Raw genomic sequence first — 17867 nt, forward strand, 5'->3', positions numbered from 1 at the left:
ACGCTAGGTATAGTAGTCTGCGTAGGCGTCGCTGGTTCCGTGGTTTCCATATCTATCTCATTCTGGATCTGAGCTTCGATTTCTGCTCTCGCCTGGGTGCCTGGCACGTGTACGTCGATAGTATCACTATCGGGTGGCATTTTGATTACTAATCCACCTGGTCTGTGTGTTTTTCGGTGAAAAATAAGACGTGTCTAAAGTGATCACTTTAACAGCCTATAGCTCCACAGCGCGTGGCGTGCACGCTTTAAAGGTGATTGTAATCGATTTCTCGCGAGGGGTTTATATATATTTGACTAAAATTACACCTATTCTAGAAAACTCGAAGTTGTCTGTGCTGCGGTTGGCCTTGTTGGTAATTTTTGTATAGAGAGGGCGGTATATTTATAGAAAAAGTTATAGAACACGAATCTTGTACAATTCAGCAGAACAACAACGCGTGGGTTGACTTCAGACGTAGTTATCCGACAGGAAATTATACAAATTCTTCCCAGCCAAGTCGCTGTCCACTTATAAAAAGCCAATGAACTTCTGTTGCCCTGTAATGAAATTGGGGACCTGCTTCTGAACCTTTTCAAATCGCACGAATTTACAGCTCTCACTTTCAAGATGATTGAAAAGCGATGCCAGGCAGCTAAATTGATGATTGCAGCTGCGGTTCGGGCAATGATACAGCTTCTCGCTATGAGCCGGCGAATTTAAATGCTGGTTCAGTGCTTGAAGAGTATTATACTCTCGGTGGCAGAGGTAGCATTCATAGTTAGAGTCGTTCCAAGCTGCGCTTGATGCGACATTCTGTGTGCCAAAATCCGGGTAAGTGAGGAGCTTGTTTGTCAACAAGCCATTGCAATCCCGTAGACTAATGGCCTGGAAGATCGTTCTGTAATTGAGATTCCCGGCTTGTGGACATGAGCTGGTCTCAAGATGATGCGAAAGGCCGCTAGCCGAGGTGAAAGCTGTTTTGCAAAGGGGACACGCAACATTCTTCCCGCGGTGGGAGCTGGAGTTCAAGTGCTTAAGATAATCAGTAATGCTCTACGATCGGTAGATATAGGTTAGCATCAACGGGAGTATAAAGAACGCACCATTCTCAAGGCATTTTCGCTCTGGAACGTCTTTGCGCAATCACAACAGCAGTGTCGCTTGTAATGATTCAAAGCGTTCATGTGCTGATTAGCGTACAATTGAGAACGAAATCTCTTGTCACAAGTCTCACACCCGAACTGGGGCTCCCAGTGTCCTTTGTCGTCCATATGCTGATCCGCGGAACGTTGGGTAAAGAACTCTCGATCGCATGTGTCACATTCGAATCGTGAGGCCCAGTGGTCAAGTGCATCCATGTGCTGAATGGCGGCTTGCTGGCTACCAAACTCGCGATCGCACATCTCGCATTCGTTGCCGTAGTACATACTCAGGTCGTTATGTACTGTTGATATATGGAGGTTTAATCCGAAAAGGAACAGCGAACTTTTGGATTGTATAGAAGTGATAGTTGGCCTGCAGTACAGCCTGTATAGCAACGCAACTAAATAAGCGGGGAACGCGGGGCCAGTTTGTATACGCTTACTCACTCTACCATACTGCACAGCCGCTTGCACTCGTAGTTCTCGCACCCCTCACCCCTTTCCATAGTGCATGCATATACCACTCTCATACCGACCTCCCTTAATGCAAGCTTTCTCGTGATCGGCCTAGTTATCACAACCATTACTGTTTCATTGGCTTACAATCTTTTGTAACTGCTGACAGGCCTCAAAGTGTGAGTTATCAGGGCTGAAGGCATGCATCCGCTGAGAGGTCTAAGTAGCCCGCCCCTTTCAGAACAATAAAGCACTGTACACAATAAATCAGACTACATACTTAGTACAGCTTGGAACGCTACTTAACGGCCATCCTCGTGCAGCGAAAAACCTGGTGGGCCAGAAACAACTACACAACAAAACACATCGTTGTGCTATAAGATCTGCCATAATTTCGCTCCTGATGGCTGCCTTCGGTCGACCAAGTTTTTTGACGGACGTTACGCCGCAATCCTTCTAACCACGCCGCAGTCGCGTGACGTACACAGTGATCAATAGTATGTCTTGGCACTGCTTAGCGCCATCCCTTACCGCAATACAGCGTCCAAACATACGCATGTCATGATTGTGCAGTGAAGGGAAGACAGTTGTACCGGTATTACATGCAAGACGAGCGGTGTTGGTGTCACCGTATAATACAACCCTAACGACGCCCGTGAACTGCTAACGTCACACAGACCCGTAAGCAGTTTGGAGGATTCAACGTGGGCCGCCGTGCCGCAATCCTTCTCACTGTGTCATAGTCACGTGATTGCTTATCGATGAACAGGACCCAATCAATCAGGATGTGTCCAGCAGCTCGAATCCATGCTCTACGTCTCATGATATACATTTCTAAAGCCACGCCAGCCACCAACGAATTATTCCCAACTACGTGGCATGTGAAGGGTCACAGCGTACCAGGCGTTGTCGGACTACAGTGTCATGAGCGAATTTTAACCTAACCCCAATCTGAACTCCGTTGCTGATATAACTAGTCTTTAAATCTATTCTGCAGCAAATCTGCAGGATATGGCGCTGTCTCAAGTTTTAGGCAATCTAATAATCCTTAGGTTACTAATACACTTCTGTACTTACAATGCTGTTAGGGTCGTGCGCCAACAATGGATACAGGCTAATCGCTCACTTTCACTCTGTGGCACGATGAAATTGGCTTGATTTTCTTTTCTCTCAATGAATTTAGCCACTGATGAATCTTAGGTTGAACGTGAAGTAAGTGTGCATTAATTCCATATATCACCTCTAAGCCATTGCATACGATCTGCCGTATCGAAATAGAAAAAAGAGGTCAAGTGTCAGCCACGCGAGAAAAGAATCTAATAGATTATTAATTACAAGTACACGTCCTTTGGTAGCTTTTCCATATACGAGGGTTTCTATCACAATCCTAGCGATCCAATCTCTGTAGTTGCAGATTCAATTAAAGCTTCGGTTGTTGATACAGGATCGTAATGTAGAGGGTGGTTTACTATTGGAGTGGTTTACTATTGGAGTGGTGTATTACGCGTTCACCTATAAGACTAAAACAGCGTGTTATCTAGATAACAACAGCAAATTCAAATGGATGATCAATCAATCCGACACTCCCGGCTGCATACCCCGCAGACAGGAGCCACTTAGAGTTTACCACGTTGTCGAACAATGATAACTAGTTTCTAGGCATAACTAACCACAAGCGAAAGATTGCAGAACGATTGAACAGCACGAGAACTTGCTTTTTCGCTTAAGTTTCACTTTCTAAAGGATATCAGGAGCAAATGAGGTCAGCATGTAGTCGCAATACAGTTTGTGGGATGAGTACGCCCGAGAAGAGAACTCCAAATATTTGAGTCTGCAGCAAGGGAGAACAGCGATCGTGACGGAAATAGAAGGTTTGCTCAATGACAAAGGCCCAGAGGTGAAGTTGTATGTATATCAAATGCAATCCTCAGCTAGGCCAGAGTTCTAAGATAATTTGCCAAACCTTGTAGTGACCTACATTGCATCTAGGATTGCCTTGAGTGCATGAAATGATAAATCGATTGGAAACATCGATTCATACGAGACTTACTCACGCCGAATTATAGCCCAGGTAGGTTAAGTCTATATACATATAGCGATGTTCACAGAATTCCAGCCTGGCATTCGATTCATCCCTGACACGCATTTCCGCCTCAGATGACAGTCGATATGATCACATCAAAGCCAAATCATCTAGCCAGCCCAGCTTTACTTCGCAAGGTAGACCAACTTCGGGAGAAAAATGTTGGGCAGTACTTTCCTCTTCCACAGGTGAGCTGTCAAAGTTCTTCTATTGCTCTCCCCGCTTAGTTGCATATAGCTCGTCGTTGTTAGCGACCAAAGCAGTGGCAAGTCGTCTCTTCTCGAAAGCTTAACAAGAATACCATTTCCTCGCAATCTAGAGCTTTGTACATAGTATGCGACATAAATAATATCCCGCCGTGATTCTAAATCTCGAGTAGATATTAAGATTATCGCTGGATCTATGCCTCTAATAAACACAAGAGGCTGATCGCTAGTTTTTGTCCCGAAATCCTATTAACAGAAAATTTTCGCTCTCGTTTTCCAGGGATTCTGAAGGAAGTAGGTTTGACTAGAAAGTACATTTCATAGCGTATAATAGTTACTAACTAATGAATAGGTGAATGCTCGAATGTGAATTCGAACTGAACTGGCCTGATCCGAAGGAACTGTTTTCAGCGAGGATATCCTGAAGATCGAGATATGCGGCCCTAATGAAGATTATTTAACGGTAATTGATGTACTGGAAATCTTTCGCAATCCGAGTAAAGGCATCACAACTAAAGCTAATATTGAGCTCGTGCAAAACATGATGAGAGGCTACATAAAACATAGCCGTACTATTATCCTTGCCATTCTACCTAGTAATATCGACATTGCCACCTAGGAGATCCTTATGATTGCTGAGGATTTTGACAAGAGCGGAGAGCGCACTTTAAGTGTATTGACAAAGCCTGATCTGGTAACAGAGCAAAGCGCGCAAGCCAACATCTGCAGCCTAATTCTAGGAAAAAAAGAGACCACTCACGCTTGGATACTATGTCGTCCGAAGCAGAAGTACAGATGATGAGCACGCCTTCAATCTTTCCAAAGCGGAAAGTATGTTTCTCAACACACCTTGGAACATACTGCCTAAATATCGTCTGGGCGCAATGGCTCTAAAAGCACGGCTCACTGAGCTACTGGGCCAAATTACCCGAAAAGAATTTCCAGAACTCCTGAAAGATGTCCGCCAATAACTATCCGACTGCCATGTAACTATGAAGCAACTTGGTCCGGCGCGTCAAACGGAGAGAGAGCAGCGACTGTTCCTAAGTAATCTGGCTAGACGTTTCCAAGACCTTGTAGAAGCTGCTTCGTCTGCGCGATACTTCTCTCATAAGATCTTCGATAAAGTAGAGCCTAGACTCATTATATATGTGGCCAACCTCACCAAAATATTTAGTTATGACTTTGTGCAGAAAGCACATTTGCGATATTTTGAAACCGGAAAATCGAATGAGGAGGCAGACTGTGAATTGGACAAAGATGTTGAAGACGGTCTGTCGGATACAAGTGGTCGGGAAAGGGCTATTCTTCTTGACATCAACCTAGATGAGTACAGCGTCATTGATAACATTATTAGTAAGGACAACAGCGTCGAAAACCCTAGAAACGGTATAACGGAATGGACGGAGGAACTCTATTTGCAGTCTCGCGGTGTAGACTTGAGTACTTTTGGTGGAACGATCCTTTGCAGCGCCTTCAAGGTGCAATCCGACAAATGGCCATCGATGACCAAGACCTACGTTAGCCATGTCATAGTGGTCATCCACCGTTTCATGGTAATTGCTCTAGACACGTTTTGTGCAGACTCATGTGTTCGGGAGGAGATATGGGCCTCAATCCTCGATGAAGTTCTTACAAGATACAAAGCGGCATTAGATCAAGCAATGTTTCTTATATCTTTGGAGAGAGACAAAAGACCATACACTGTAAATCACTACTTCAACAACAATCTCCAGATTGTTCGCGGGAATCGGAAGGCAGCCATTTTGAAATCGAAGTCCCGACAGGAGATCAAGAGAGGGACCCATAATAATGCGCAGGTCTGTGACAATCTTGTAGTAGACCTTGAGGATGTCAGAAGTACGACCAAGAACAAAAGCAACATTGACCAGGTAAAAGAAGAGATCCACGACATTCTGTGGTCTTGCTACGAAGTCGCTAGGAAAAGATTCGTCAAAAACGTCTACCAACAAGCGGTCGATCACTGCTTACTTACCGGGCCCAGAAGCCTTCTTGTTATGCTTACAGAGCAATAAGTTATTGAACTGGACAGTGAACGGCTGTAGATGATTGTAGGAGATTCCTCACTGACAAAACAGCAGCGACTGACTTTGTCGAATAAGATTGGAGATTTGGAAGCTGCATCGCGAATTCTCAGAAGCTGACAAGGCGTATGCCCTTTTGTTTTTGAAAACTATTCGGCAGCAGTAATTAGGACAAGAATACACTTGAGATGTTGTTTTATCGGGTGGTCTGAGCCGACGAATCCTACAGAGTGCTTAACTACACATAGTCGCACCACCGAGTCATATTGCGTTTACACCAAAAGTGAGGCGTAGGTCGTCATCGCTTGCGTTGAGAAGATTGCGGCCACGCACGATGCCAGCATTTGCTACCAATGTTGTCGGAGTGCCATGGAGGCGAGTAATCTCCGCAGCTCCCTTTTCCACACTCGAGACGTCGCTTACATCGCACTGAATGTGAGAGGTTCTACGACCCGGTGTGTAGCTGAGCCTAGAGACGTCGATAACGACGACGGTCGCGCCGGCAGCGTCGAGCTTTTGGGCTACAAGAACACCAATACCCGTCGCACCACCCGTTACTATGAAAATCTCACGCCTTGGGTCAGGCTTTCCCTTGTAGCGTTGGTTGAGGGCCTTGAGGAGCCAGTTGCGGTTGATGCTGAGGATCCACGCTGCTGCGACACAACCCACAGCCCATCGCAGGCGGGGAGACATACCTCCAACCCATTTCGCTGAAGGCCATACAGATCCTAGGACTATCGGACTTGGCTTCTAACCAGAGTGGACGAGGCCACAAGGAGGTAGTATTGAGACAAACGGATGCAGTATCGTCTCCCTGATGAAGGCGAGCAAAGAGTCGAGGGTGAATTTCTTCATCTTGTGCTTTTTGCACCAAGGGATTCGCATGGATAAAAACACTCGTAAACAGATGGAAAAGCAGATATATTTTAGACTCAGATTGCCTTTCGGGTATTTAACGGCGTGCAAAGTAGAGCCTCAAAACACAAGCTTCTCATCTCATCCTCTCTGGCTCAATCTTTCAACCGATTTCCAACTACTTGGCGATCCGTCACATAAAAAACAATATGCTATCAGTATTGTTCCGAGGCATGCACATGATGGCAGAGGTTGACCTTATACGTTACTCTGTATGACTACAAGGTCATCGGGTCGAATACACGGCGTGATAGTCGAGGGCGCGGGCCTCTTTCTGTGCATCGGGAAGTTGTTGTTAATTAAAAGTACACACAGTAGCCTACTACCTAGAAGTCATCGTTAACCTTGATGAGAGCGAGCTCGTTTCTCTTGACTTGACTGGTCTTTCATCAGGCTTCTCCACCTCAGGAGTCAGAACAGTCGAGTCAGCCAGCCGGGACGATTGCTATGATCTCTTCAGTGATGAACATGGCCTGCAGTGGCCTGAGGTCTTGCATCTCGCGCAATCATCGTAGTCACAATGCAAGCCACTCCAAGGAGAATTGTGATTTGCCAAACAAGTATAAAACTTCAAATACGTCAACGAGCCACCCATGTTGGAAGTCAGGAAAGAGCAAAACGAACCTAATAGACTTGGCAATATATGCTTGGAAGCATCCGCAGCAGCGGTGAGAATGGTAATGGTGGCCCCTTGCACCCCCGGCTGATGAATTTGGAGGGTTCACAAGGGTTGGAGATGCCATTGGACCAAAATTCGATGCAATAATGGCGACTCTTGGTCAGAGTTCAAAAAGCGTTGAAAAAGACGAGGCATTATGCATTGCAACACTTGTTGACCTGAACAAAGGCAAAACTTACAATTGTTACTACTCAGGCTCCACCCACAAACGGGATCAGATTATTATGGAGTCAATTAAAAGAAATACAATCCTTCATTTCCCATCAGCTCCAATGAAAGATTTGGAACTGATGGTTATCGATCAGCGCCCACGTCATTCTTACAGACTTCTTATGTAAGCACTAGTTCAGTTCAAGGTGGTTTAGGGTTCAAGCCAGCCACAAGGACGAAAAAAAAACGACACCAGACTTTGATGTGCTGGCCTTTAATCGGCAACAAGCGAGCTCTCTATCACACATTATTTATGGGGAAGAGACGAAGATGAAATCTCGTATAAGTTTGGACCCCACCCAGGTGGTCTTGACAAGGCAACAAAATGTCATGTCACAGAGAAGTATTCCAACAAACAGCCTACGAAATATGATACGTTTAACTTGGGGTAGTTAGCTAGTCGCATCGGCGTTGTTGGTATGGTTCGCACGGCTTGTCGGACCTGCCTCCTAGTACGGCAAATTTTCCGATTGCTACTAACTGATTACGTACAACTACCCGAGGCATCAGTGGCCTTCCCGTGGGTTTTCCCGTGGGTCTTCTCATGGACTTCCCGCGGGGTTACCCGCGGGCTTCCCGTGGACTTGATACGTTGCTGTACCCGCGGGTCAGAGGCCCAAGAATGTCAAATGTCTTAGCACTCTTGCGTCTAGGCTTGGTGAGGCTTGGTGAGCTTGATTTTTGGTCCGAATCGATGCCATTATGGGCCGCTTGTGAGTTGCAAAATTTGTAATGTTAGCAGAGCGCCTGTTTTTATTCCCCGGATCTTTCGGTGTCCTCCAGTGAGGATCTCAATCTGCCCCGACATTTCCCCACAGCTTCTTGGATGGGTGCATTTCTAATCGTACCGATTGAAATACAAATAACGCGCTGCTCCCAGATTTCATTTCAGTCACCTACCCAGATCAACCTCCCCTTTGTGTTACCAGCTCACGATCCGACACGTTGAATCCCTCGACTAATCAAAGGACCATTCATCCCGTCCGACAGTACTCTGCTAGGGAGGCAGAGACAGTATGGGGCTCACCGGAAAACAACTGCGGCTAGCTCAGCTACTACTTGTAGTCATGCCAGCTTTTGTGCTTTTCGGTTATAATCAATCAGGTGTTGGTGGCCTCCTATCGCTTCGTGATTGGAACCATAATTTCCCCGAGATTGATACAATCGATGCTCACGGCGCTGAGAAGAGTCGGAAGTCAACAAGGCAGGGTGCTGTAGTGGCATCGTTTACGATCGGCGCACTCTTTGGGGCTCTATCCTGCTCTTGGTCTGCGGAAAAATATGGACATCGCAAGATTATCTTCATGGCCGCCTTCTTAACACTAGTAGGGGAAATCCTTCAATGCGCCAGCTTTCATGTTGCGCAATTCGTTGTTGGAAGAATCATTCTAGGATGGGGCGTTGGAGGAATGAGCGCAACAGTTCCTGTTTGGCAGTCAGAATGCTCGACAACCGCAAACCGCGGCAAACACGTTGTTCTCGATGGTGTCTTTATCCTTGCAGGCTACATGCTTGAGGCTTGGATTAACCTTGGATTTTTTGAGATCAAGGACAATCTACCTCTACAATGGCGTATCCCGCTCGCTATCCCGACTCTGATCTCAATTGTGCCCATGGTTGCTATCTTTACAATTCCGGAATCCCCAAGATGGCTTTGCAAACAATCTCGATATGAAGAGGCGCGCGCGAGCATGTCCGCTTTCGAGGGACTTGATTCTACCGATCCCGTCATTAGTGACGAGATCAACGGTATTGAACTCGCACTAGAGGAGACCAAGGCCCGGGCTAAGATAAGCGACATCTTCACCATGGGCAAGGATAGACTGTTCTACAGGTTTTCCTTGTGTATCTTTTTACAATTTGCACAACAAATGTGTGGAGCTAATCTTATATCGACATATTCTACGGTGAGTAGCACTCGGACTAATCTGCACTGCCTTGACTAACGCAACAATTGCAGATTATCTTTCAACAAGGCCTTGGAATGAGCAGTGAGATGTCTCGCATCTTGTCAGGAGGAGCTCTTACGTGGAAGTTTCTCTCTTGTTTTATTGCCTACTTTACGATTGATCGATTTGGTCGCCGCAAACTCTTCATGTTTAGTGGTTGTGGAATGGCCTCATGTATGATGGCCCTTGCTGTTGCCTCTAGCTTTCCAAAGAGCAACTATTCCGCACAGATTGCTTCGGCATTCTTCATCTACTTATTTAATTTCTTTATACCTATAGGGTTCTCTGGAGCAAACTTCTTATATTGTACTGAGGTCGCTCCAACGAGACTTAGGATTCGCATGGCAGGTATATCAACCGCGAACCACTGGCTGTGGAACTTTGTTATCAACATGGTTAGTACTGCAGAATTTTCGATTTTGACAAGAGTTGTCTCTAACATGTGCTAGGTTACCCCCGTGGCGATCGAAACTATTGGTTGGCGATACTATTTGGTGTTCCTTTCTGTGTCTGCTTCAATTGTTCCAATCATCTACTTCTTTTACCCAGAAACCATGGGCCGCAGTCTAGAGGAGCTCGAGATGATGTTTCAAGAAAGTGGTTCGATTCTTTCGCTTGTTCGAGAATCGAGGAAGCCAATTTTAGGGTCACTTGTTCCAGAGTACCTAATGGAAAAAGGCGACCATGGCAATGTCATCAAGCACATAGAGTAAATGTTATCTTTTCACGAAATTTATAGATTAGAATTTTCACAACAAAAACGAGGATAGGAGTCGACGCGGATCCAAAGTACAATAAATCAACTGTAACAATATACTACAATATCCTGCAGTTATTAAGTAATGAATATTGTTAACAAGACCAAATATTTCTAGCCTAGGATCGGGTGAAAATGCAGTGTCGAAATAGTATAATCTTTTGGCATCTCCATGTAACACTTCCTTGGACTTGTTGATGCTAGTACATCCGATGCTGCTAGGATGGAAAGTTATTGCCTAAGAGGACTACAGTCATCACAAGCATTTGGGGCATCTAGGTGGAAAAAGGTATATTGTAGTCACGTTGTGATAGTAAGTCTATGTATCATGAGCTATCTACTTTTCAACTATAATCTTTTAGTGTTTTGAAGTAGTTATTTCAAGTCTATTTTGGAAGAATGGGAATTTTGTTTATTCGTAGCGAAAGCGCACTAGTAATTACAGCATTAATCATCGGCATCATACTCTGCTTGATTAGGGAGTTTGGGGCCATCTTTGCGAATGGGAATCTTGATGCCCTGCTGGGCAAAGCATTTACTGAGCGGCGTGCTCTCAATGACGCCGGGGAACTTCTTTGCCGAGTAGACGGTAAAGGGGTCGGAGAAGTTGACGGCGAGGCACTTGCCCTTGCCGCGCGTGGGGCCGTCTGCGGCGACGGTGGCGTTTGTGCCATCGCTGGCGCCAATGTCGAAGAGGAAGAGCTTGAGGCGAAAGGTGCCCTCTGTGCGGACGCTGAGGTCCTGCAGGACAAACCAGAAGCCCGGCTTGTTCTTGGTGTCGTTGAGGCGACAGGCGTTGACGGCGTTCATGCCAATAAGGTTGCGCGTGTGGTTGGAGCTCATGGGAGTGGCGGGGATCATGGCGGAGGGGGCGGGGGCTTGGCCATAAGGGGCGGCGGGGGCGGGGGCGGGGTACTGCTGGTACGTGGGCGTGGGAGGCTGGGGGGTGGGCGGGTAGTAGGGCGGCACGGGCACCGACACGCCCGTGTGGGCGCCGGGGCCGTAGCCCGCCGGGCCCATGGGCTGCGGCTGCATGTGCTGGTGCTGGTGCTGGTGTTGGTGCTGGTGTTGGTGCTGGTGGCGGTAGGCCTGCGAGTGTGCATCGTAGCCCGGAATCGTTGTGGCGACATAGTGGCTGCGCTCGGGCGGTGGCGGGTACGACGTCGTTGTGCTGCTGCTGATGGACACGGTGGGCGCGGCGCTGCTATGGCGCACCAGGTTGACGGCCGACTGGCCCGACTCGTTCCACAGGTCCACCATGAGGACAAAGTAGGTGCTGTCGATCTCGTTGAAATCGAGCTCGCGATCCATCTCGTCCAGCACCACGAGCCGGATGCATGGCGGAGGGGTGATGGGCCGTCGGTCCTTGTCGCCAAAGCCACACATGCGCGCTCGGATGGGTTGCTGCTCGACCTCGAGCTTGTACTTGCGCTCTGCTCGCCGCAGCGGGTACTGTGGCTGCCCAACCGTCTCGGCGCGTCCAGTCGTGATGCGGTTGCTGAGATGACCTTGATAGTGAGCCATGCTGGCGGCCATGGTATCTGGTGTCGCGCCCTGAAAGCGAGCGGGGGCGTGTGCTTGTCTGGCGCTGGCGGTTCAAACGACGACGACGACGACGACGACGACAACGACGGTGACGGCACTGCACTGCACTACGCTGGCGATGCCGAGGATGATCAGGTCCGGGTTTGGGGATCAATGGATGGATGGCTGGCTGGCTGGTTGGCAGATTCGAGAGAGCAAAAGGGCGACACCGGTCCGGGGGTTTTGTTTTATAGCAAGCGGCTCCAACCAAGCGTTGACTTGTCCGTAGTACATGACTCATGTCCATGCTCATCACCACATGAACCATGGTCCAGGTGCGGCGTACCCACCAACGACATGGCCTCTGATGGTGCGCAAATCTAATGCCATTGCTGCGACTAGCCCATGGTCTTTGCGGGATACATGTGGCGATCGTCTTGCCCGCGCCGGCCTGCAATCCTAATTCCCTCGGTGCCTCGCTTACATGTATGTAATCATGGCCTGCCCGCCTATCGCATCAACCACAACATGCTTTGGCTACACCTACGCCCTTGTGCCTGTGCCTGTGCCTGCATCATCTATGCTCATGACAAACCTATGCATTGCTCGCACTAGCCAAAGCTCCTTGCTGCATACCGACTTTCTTTCCTCAACGCTCGTCCAAATCACGTCCCAGGTGCCAGCATGTACAAGGCACTATTCACGCAGCCACTATGTACTCGACAAGTATTTCTCCGCAACGCATGACTCGGCTCCATCTACAAATGCCGTCAACACATGAAGCACGCTAAAAATAGCTTAAATCCCAATCATCCACTGCACACTACTACTACTACTACTACTGCTGCTGCTGCTGCTACTACTACTGCTACTGTTTGCTATCTTCACACCTACCGCATTGTCCAACCAACTCTAATCGCGCCAAATAAAAACAGGTTTTCCTTGCTCAAAGAGGCGCGTCTGCGAAAACAAAATCGTGCAACCAACGTCGCCCATTGGGTCATCCCAGCTTGCTTGGCCAATGTGCTTGTTCCCTGCAAACTCGAGTCCTTACTCGCCTCAGTCTGCATCGTCTTGGACGCCAAGCTACACTCATCCCATTCCTCTCCACACTCTTCTTCATAATCTTCTCTCCACATCACCTGTGCCCTCTTTCACCGCTCCTCACAAGCGTGCACACATCATCCTCTAGACACTGCTCCATGCCGTCATCACCGCTGCTTTTTTTCTTTTCTTCCTAATTGCTTTTCTTGCATGTTACCATGACTACGGCACTTGTATGCGCACCATCCCTTGTGCGTCCCCTCGAATATCCATGTACCGAGCGTCCCCGCATGCCCATTGCCCCCACTCTTGACCACTAACTAACCCTCTAGCCCCATTGGAAAAGTGTCTGTTTCTTACCCTTGTTGCCTTTCTTCTTTCCAGCTGCGCTGCCATCCTCAACTGCTGGTGTCGTCGTTCCACTGTTCGCACCTGACCCTGATCCCCAAGCATTCACCACTGGAGTGTTGCGCCCACTATTGTCTCGCCGTAACCCGTTACCAGTGTATCCTGGGCTGAAGATAGTACTCGTAGGTTTGGCCGCTGCTGGAAGCGCCGGGAATGCATCTGCCAGGCTGGCCTTCTTGCTCGTGCTTAATGATGACGATGATGGCACTGCGCCGCGAGAGGGCGTGGATGAAGGTGAGGCGCGGGCGCTACCTGCAGCAGACGAAGACGATGCCCATGGCGTTTGTCCAGGCTTGGCACCAATGCGACTTGCAGGCGTGGGCAACGCAGGAAATGGATTGCTTGAGGATGCAGACGACCAGCTAGCTTGCTGGTTGGCTGTTGAGCGTGACGACTGCGCTGTTGAGCTCTTCAATTTCAGCACACGCGACCCTCCTCGAGCCGCCGACCCGCCACTCAAAGCATGCTCAGTAGCAGAGCCAGGCAAAGAAGGGTAGTCCTCATTGATGGCCTTCCAATCGTTCCATGCTTTGAGTAGTCCCTCTCGCTTCGTTGCAATCTCAAAGATGTCGGCTAGCTCTTTGATGAGCTTTCCCATCTCTTTCGAATCAGCATCGAACAGCGCAAAGAAGCCCTCAATCAGCTGTGCTGCCGACGTTTTTGAATTGCGGTAAGCTGATACAGCCGCTCTGAACTCCTGCAGCTTGATTTCGTTGTGTCCGAGCATGTTCGCAGCTCGTTCAGTGACTGCGTTGTGACGCAGCAACCGGGCTTGCTCTTGTGGGGTTTGCGGAGTGGAACTGACTGGTTGCGCATCGATGCTGAGTTGGCTCATACCGTTTGTAATGTTGCTGGTAGCTCCCGGAGTTGGACGTGAAGCTGTCACTACGGCAGGCCCAGAAGTGCTTGGGGGTGGTCTGGCTGCAAACGCCTCACCAGGAGTGGGAGTCGAGAGTTGACCACCAAAAGCTCTTCCGGTAATCGAATGAGCATTCTGCGCTTCCATCTGTCTCTGGTAGGCGAGTTCAGCTCTACTCAGGGGCTGCGCAGAAGAGGCAGGAACTGGCTCTGCATTTGGATCTCGTCCCCTGCCACGTCCTCTGCCTCCTTCGCGCCTTCGCTCATCTCGCCTGCTGTTGCCTGCATTTTGCTCATGCGGGGCACGAAACTGGAACCCAGACATGTCCACCCTCCGCGCGTCTCGCAATGCATCCTTGGATAGGCCGTTAGGATGCACCTCGAGCTGGTGTGCCTTGAGATCCATCTCCGAATCAAACACGACAAACTTCTTGTCCAAGCACTCGCGGTCTGGACATAAAAAGTGGTCTTTCCGAAAATGTATCTCGAGAGAATCGTAGTTGACATAATATTGCTGTTTCCTGCCGCCTCCTTCGCGTCGATCGCAAATGTGGCAGCGCTCGTGCTTGTCTCTGCAATGTGCGTACAGCTCATCGTCTCCGTAGAAGCGCTGTCTGCAGAAGCCGCACTCGGGATGGCCCTTGAAGCCACTCTGGTCGATTGCGCCGGGATTGTCATCGCCAAACTTTTGGTGCTTTTTCAAGTCTTGCGGGGTGAAAAGCTCGTGCTCATGCGTGAACACCTTTTTGTTGCGTGTACACAGATCACTACGTCATGTCAGTCCAAGCATAGTCGTGCAAAGAGAGGACTACGCGTCTGGTACATACCACATCATCTTAGCGTGTGCCGTCTTGACATGACGGTGTAGGTCAGGCCATCCAAGGCAGGCCACGTCGCACTCGCTATCCGGGCAGTTGTACTGCAGCAACAATCGCGTGTCCTCAAAGACTGCTGCATTCTCAAAGTGTATGCCTAGGGTATCATCCGACTTGAAAAAGTCGGACTTCGAAAAATCTTCATAGGTCTTTTCAGCGTCGTCGCTAAGGATGACGTGGTCGGATTCGGTCCTGCAATGGGCGCAAGCTTTTGTCTTGTATAGCGCTCGCATGCGGATCGAGCAAATGTGACATGTCCGATGGTTGCAGGGAGCAATGGCCAGGTGCTGAACGGGCGATGCGCAAATGAAGCACACCTCACCATCTGCATCTTCGTCATCTGACTGTGCAGGGGCGGGGGCGGGGGCCGGTGCAGGCTTGCTGAGCGCAGGACCATTTTCTGGTGTTTCTACTGCTGGTGCTTTGCCCTTGTCCTGTGCAGATGCGCCACGACCACCAGGGCCGTCCCTGTTGCCTCGACCTCGCCCTCGCCCTTGGTTGCCACCCCGTCCGCGCCCTCTTGCCTCAAAATTCTCCTGTCTCTCTTCGGAGCCATTATGTGCACCTCTTGCGCGTCCGCGCCCTCTGCCACCGCGCCGTTGTGCGCTTGCAGGAACTTGGGAGGTTTCTTGGGCGCCCGTTGAAGCCATGGCGGGGTATCGTGGGAGCCGTGCGAGGTGCGTCTTTGGAAGAGTCTCGATGTATAAGGCAGCAGTATAGTGTTGAAGAGCAGCGACAAATCGATAGGTACAGGGCAGGCCGGCGAGGCCTCTTATTCACAGCAGGGCGTTTCGTGTTCTTGGACTAAAGGTATTACGATGACGCTCTTGCAAGCGAACGACAGCTAAACAGTGGCCCATGCGCCACCGGCATGACTCAAGCAACATCTCGACTGTGGCGCAGTGAATGAGTCGACATGATGGTGATTCCGCATGTGGAACTACTACCCTGTCCTGACCTGCACAATGCACCCTAAAACGATACTTATACAGTACACCCTGAACCTGGTACCCACAGCAACTAGTCTGGTATACAGTGTGTATCTGACATGGCCATGAATTCCACAATCTTGTCTAGGTCATCAAAGCTCACGCAAGCCTTGCTCCTCATTGTCGTACTCATCACCATATAGCATCTTTAGCAAATTAAGAAAATCCTCCCCTCCACCACCGCCCGCATTAGTTTTGAACCATCCTTGCATGGCCAAGATGTGATCAGTGTATTTTTCGGCATCGAGGCGAACTTTGTGTGCTTCACTCTCTTTCTTCTCCAACTCAACCGGATCCTGCTCGCTGTACGCGGTTAAGTCTGTACGAAGTTGTTCCAACTCCTTCATCAGGTCGGCATGCTTTGCGATGAGAGTTTTGCGATCGCCGCCTGGAGTCCTTCAGTAAAGGGGGCACGGCGGACGCGTTTGCACTGACCAGACTCCATGAGCATGTCCTCGTCCTCTGCGCGAGCTGCTTCTGCACCTTCTGTTTTTGCCTGCAGCTCAGACACAGCTGCGCTGACCTTGTCATACTCTTCTTGGGCCTTTTTGAGAGTGGCATTCTTTGCCTTTTTCTCGTCAGCCGGGAAACTCCAGTACCAGTTGCCGCTGCCAATTTTCTCGACGCAGATTTTGTTGTCATCCGAGAGTGCCTGCAAATAGTCTTTGACTTGCATGCCGTTGATGGAAGACACTTGAGGCAGCGTCTTCTCAAGGTCCTTGATACTGTGCGCCTGTGCTGTTTTGTGAAACTATGCCAAGATAGAAGCTGCTTTCTGCGGGTTGGGCTGAATCTTAGGTGCCTTGACTATATTAGGGCGGCAGATGCTGTAGTTGTTGTCGAACTTACCATGTTGACTTTTTTTCTTGGAGATAGTGTTGGGATTGGGGTTGGGGCATGGGATGCTTGACGTGGTTGAAGATGTGGTGCAAAAAAAAGATACGCTCATCCAGACGAGGAAGGCACGCTTGGCTGGCTTGGACAAGGGGAAAAGGTAGGCGCGACCATGGTGCATGAACAGGCAGCCATCGATCTATCTAGTCCGTCTCTTCTGCGATGCTTGTCGAGACTCCACTGGCGAAGCCCAGGAGACGTGCACGGCACGGTTCGTCTCTTTTGTAGACTGCTGGGTTGTATCAACAGGCTCGTGCTCTTTGACCGCAGACGAATTCGGCTTGCTCTTGCTCTTACCACGGCCGTCGTCTTGGTCAGCCTCGGTGAAAGCCAGATCACCAGTCTCGCCGATGACACTGCGCGCCGTTTCCTCTACAAGGATGCCGAGGGCAAGCAGGACAGTTCCGTCCAGGTGTCGCCATCGTATGCTCCGGCCACGGGCGTCGACTTGGGCATACATATGGGTTATGTAAGCATGGATCGAAGTTGCAAGTTCTCCCCTAGGCAGTTGCTGGTCCGAGAGACGGTTATGTGCTGGGTAATAGTCGTCCTCTTCGTACCGGATCGGCGCATTTTTACGCTTGAAGAGGACTTCGTCCGGTCGTAGACGTTTCTTGGCCGCCTTTGGACCAGTGACATGCCCAATCAAACCAGCTTGCGTGACATTGCCTGTGTTTCCAGTCAGAATCCGTTTTGCACGGCAGGGTTATGCGGCTCTTGCCTGCAACGGCATCGTAGACATTGGCTCTTCGCTTGCGTGGCTTTTTTCCACTGGCCACCGCTGAGCCTTGACGTGAGGCCATTGCAGATGCCTTGGTTGTATGGTTTATAGTCGTGTTTTGTCCTAAGAG

General features: G+C 49.3%; 8 protein-coding genes across 8 annotated transcripts; 2 read left to right on the top strand and 6 right to left on the bottom strand.

The window, feature by feature from the left end:
• Positions 1-428: 428 nt before the first annotated feature.
• COCSADRAFT_146855 (uncharacterized protein) lies at positions 429-1409 on the bottom strand (the record flags this gene model as incomplete). Its single annotated transcript, XM_007704002.1, has 2 exons — positions 429-1014; positions 1086-1409. The coding sequence occupies 2 exons, from the start codon at positions 1407-1409 to the stop codon at positions 511-513; spliced, it is 828 nt and encodes a 275-aa protein (XP_007702192.1). The 3' UTR covers positions 429-510.
• Positions 1410-3737: 2328 nt separating this feature from the next.
• Positions 3738-5948, top strand: COCSADRAFT_343288 (uncharacterized protein; the record flags this gene model as incomplete). The annotated part of the gene is made up of 6 exons (XM_007704003.1): positions 3738-3851; positions 3901-3995; positions 4281-4465; positions 4529-4563; positions 4610-4828; positions 4868-5948. 6 exons carry the CDS (start codon positions 3738-3740, stop codon positions 5903-5905), a joined length of 1686 nt encoding a protein of 561 aa, XP_007702193.1. The 3' UTR covers positions 5906-5948.
• Positions 5949-6175: 227 nt separating this feature from the next.
• Positions 6176-6607, bottom strand: COCSADRAFT_28243 (uncharacterized protein; the record flags this gene model as incomplete). Its single annotated transcript, XM_007703860.1, has 1 exon — positions 6176-6607. One exon carries the CDS (start codon positions 6605-6607, stop codon positions 6176-6178), a length of 432 nt encoding a protein of 143 aa, XP_007702050.1.
• Positions 6608-8734: 2127 nt separating this feature from the next.
• COCSADRAFT_95325 (uncharacterized protein) lies at positions 8735-10380 on the top strand (the record flags this gene model as incomplete). The annotated part of the gene is made up of 3 exons (XM_007704004.1): positions 8735-9625; positions 9679-10062; positions 10117-10380. 3 exons carry the CDS (start codon positions 8735-8737, stop codon positions 10378-10380), a joined length of 1539 nt encoding a protein of 512 aa, XP_007702194.1.
• A 319-nt stretch (positions 10381-10699) lies between these two features.
• COCSADRAFT_38610 (uncharacterized protein) lies at positions 10700-11323 on the bottom strand (the record flags this gene model as incomplete). The annotated part of the gene is made up of 1 exon (XM_007703879.1): positions 10700-11323. A coding segment is annotated over exon 1 (410 nt), but the record flags the coding sequence as incomplete, so codon positions are not given.
• Positions 11324-13196: 1873 nt separating this feature from the next.
• Positions 13197-16095, bottom strand: COCSADRAFT_224408 (uncharacterized protein). Its single transcript, XM_007704005.1, has 2 exons — positions 15086-16095; positions 13197-15025 (listed from the first exon to the last, which is right to left on the bottom strand). Exons 1-2 carry the CDS (start codon positions 15781-15783, stop codon positions 13321-13323), a joined length of 2403 nt encoding a protein of 800 aa, XP_007702195.1. The 5' UTR covers positions 15784-16095; the 3' UTR covers positions 13197-13320.
• A 119-nt stretch (positions 16096-16214) lies between these two features.
• On the bottom strand, positions 16215-16974 carry COCSADRAFT_173200 (uncharacterized protein; the record flags this gene model as incomplete). The annotated part of the gene is made up of 3 exons (XM_007704006.1): positions 16215-16510; positions 16558-16873; positions 16972-16974. 3 exons carry the CDS (start codon positions 16972-16974, stop codon positions 16215-16217), a joined length of 615 nt encoding a protein of 204 aa, XP_007702196.1.
• A 181-nt stretch (positions 16975-17155) lies between these two features.
• On the bottom strand, positions 17156-17819 carry COCSADRAFT_173201 (uncharacterized protein; the record flags this gene model as incomplete). Its single annotated transcript, XM_007704007.1, has 2 exons — positions 17156-17685; positions 17738-17819. The coding sequence occupies 2 exons, from the start codon at positions 17817-17819 to the stop codon at positions 17156-17158; spliced, it is 612 nt and encodes a 203-aa protein (XP_007702197.1).
• Between the last annotated feature and the right edge of the window lie 48 nt (positions 17820-17867).

Source organism: Bipolaris sorokiniana, assembly GCF_000338995.1.
Source record: "Bipolaris sorokiniana ND90Pr unplaced genomic scaffold COCSAscaffold_11, whole genome shotgun sequence".
Lineage (NCBI taxonomy): Eukaryota > Fungi > Ascomycota > Dothideomycetes > Pleosporales > Pleosporaceae > Bipolaris > Bipolaris sorokiniana.

Coding starts and splice junctions, on each gene's coding strand:
- COCSADRAFT_224408 (XM_007704005.1), bottom strand. CDS start 15,783: ATGGCTTCAACGGGCGCCCAAGAAACCTCCCAAGTTCCTGCAAGCGCA. Junction 15,026..15,085: donor GCACACGCTAAGATGATGTG/GTATGTACCAGA, acceptor GACATGACGTAG/TGATCTGTGTACACGCAACA.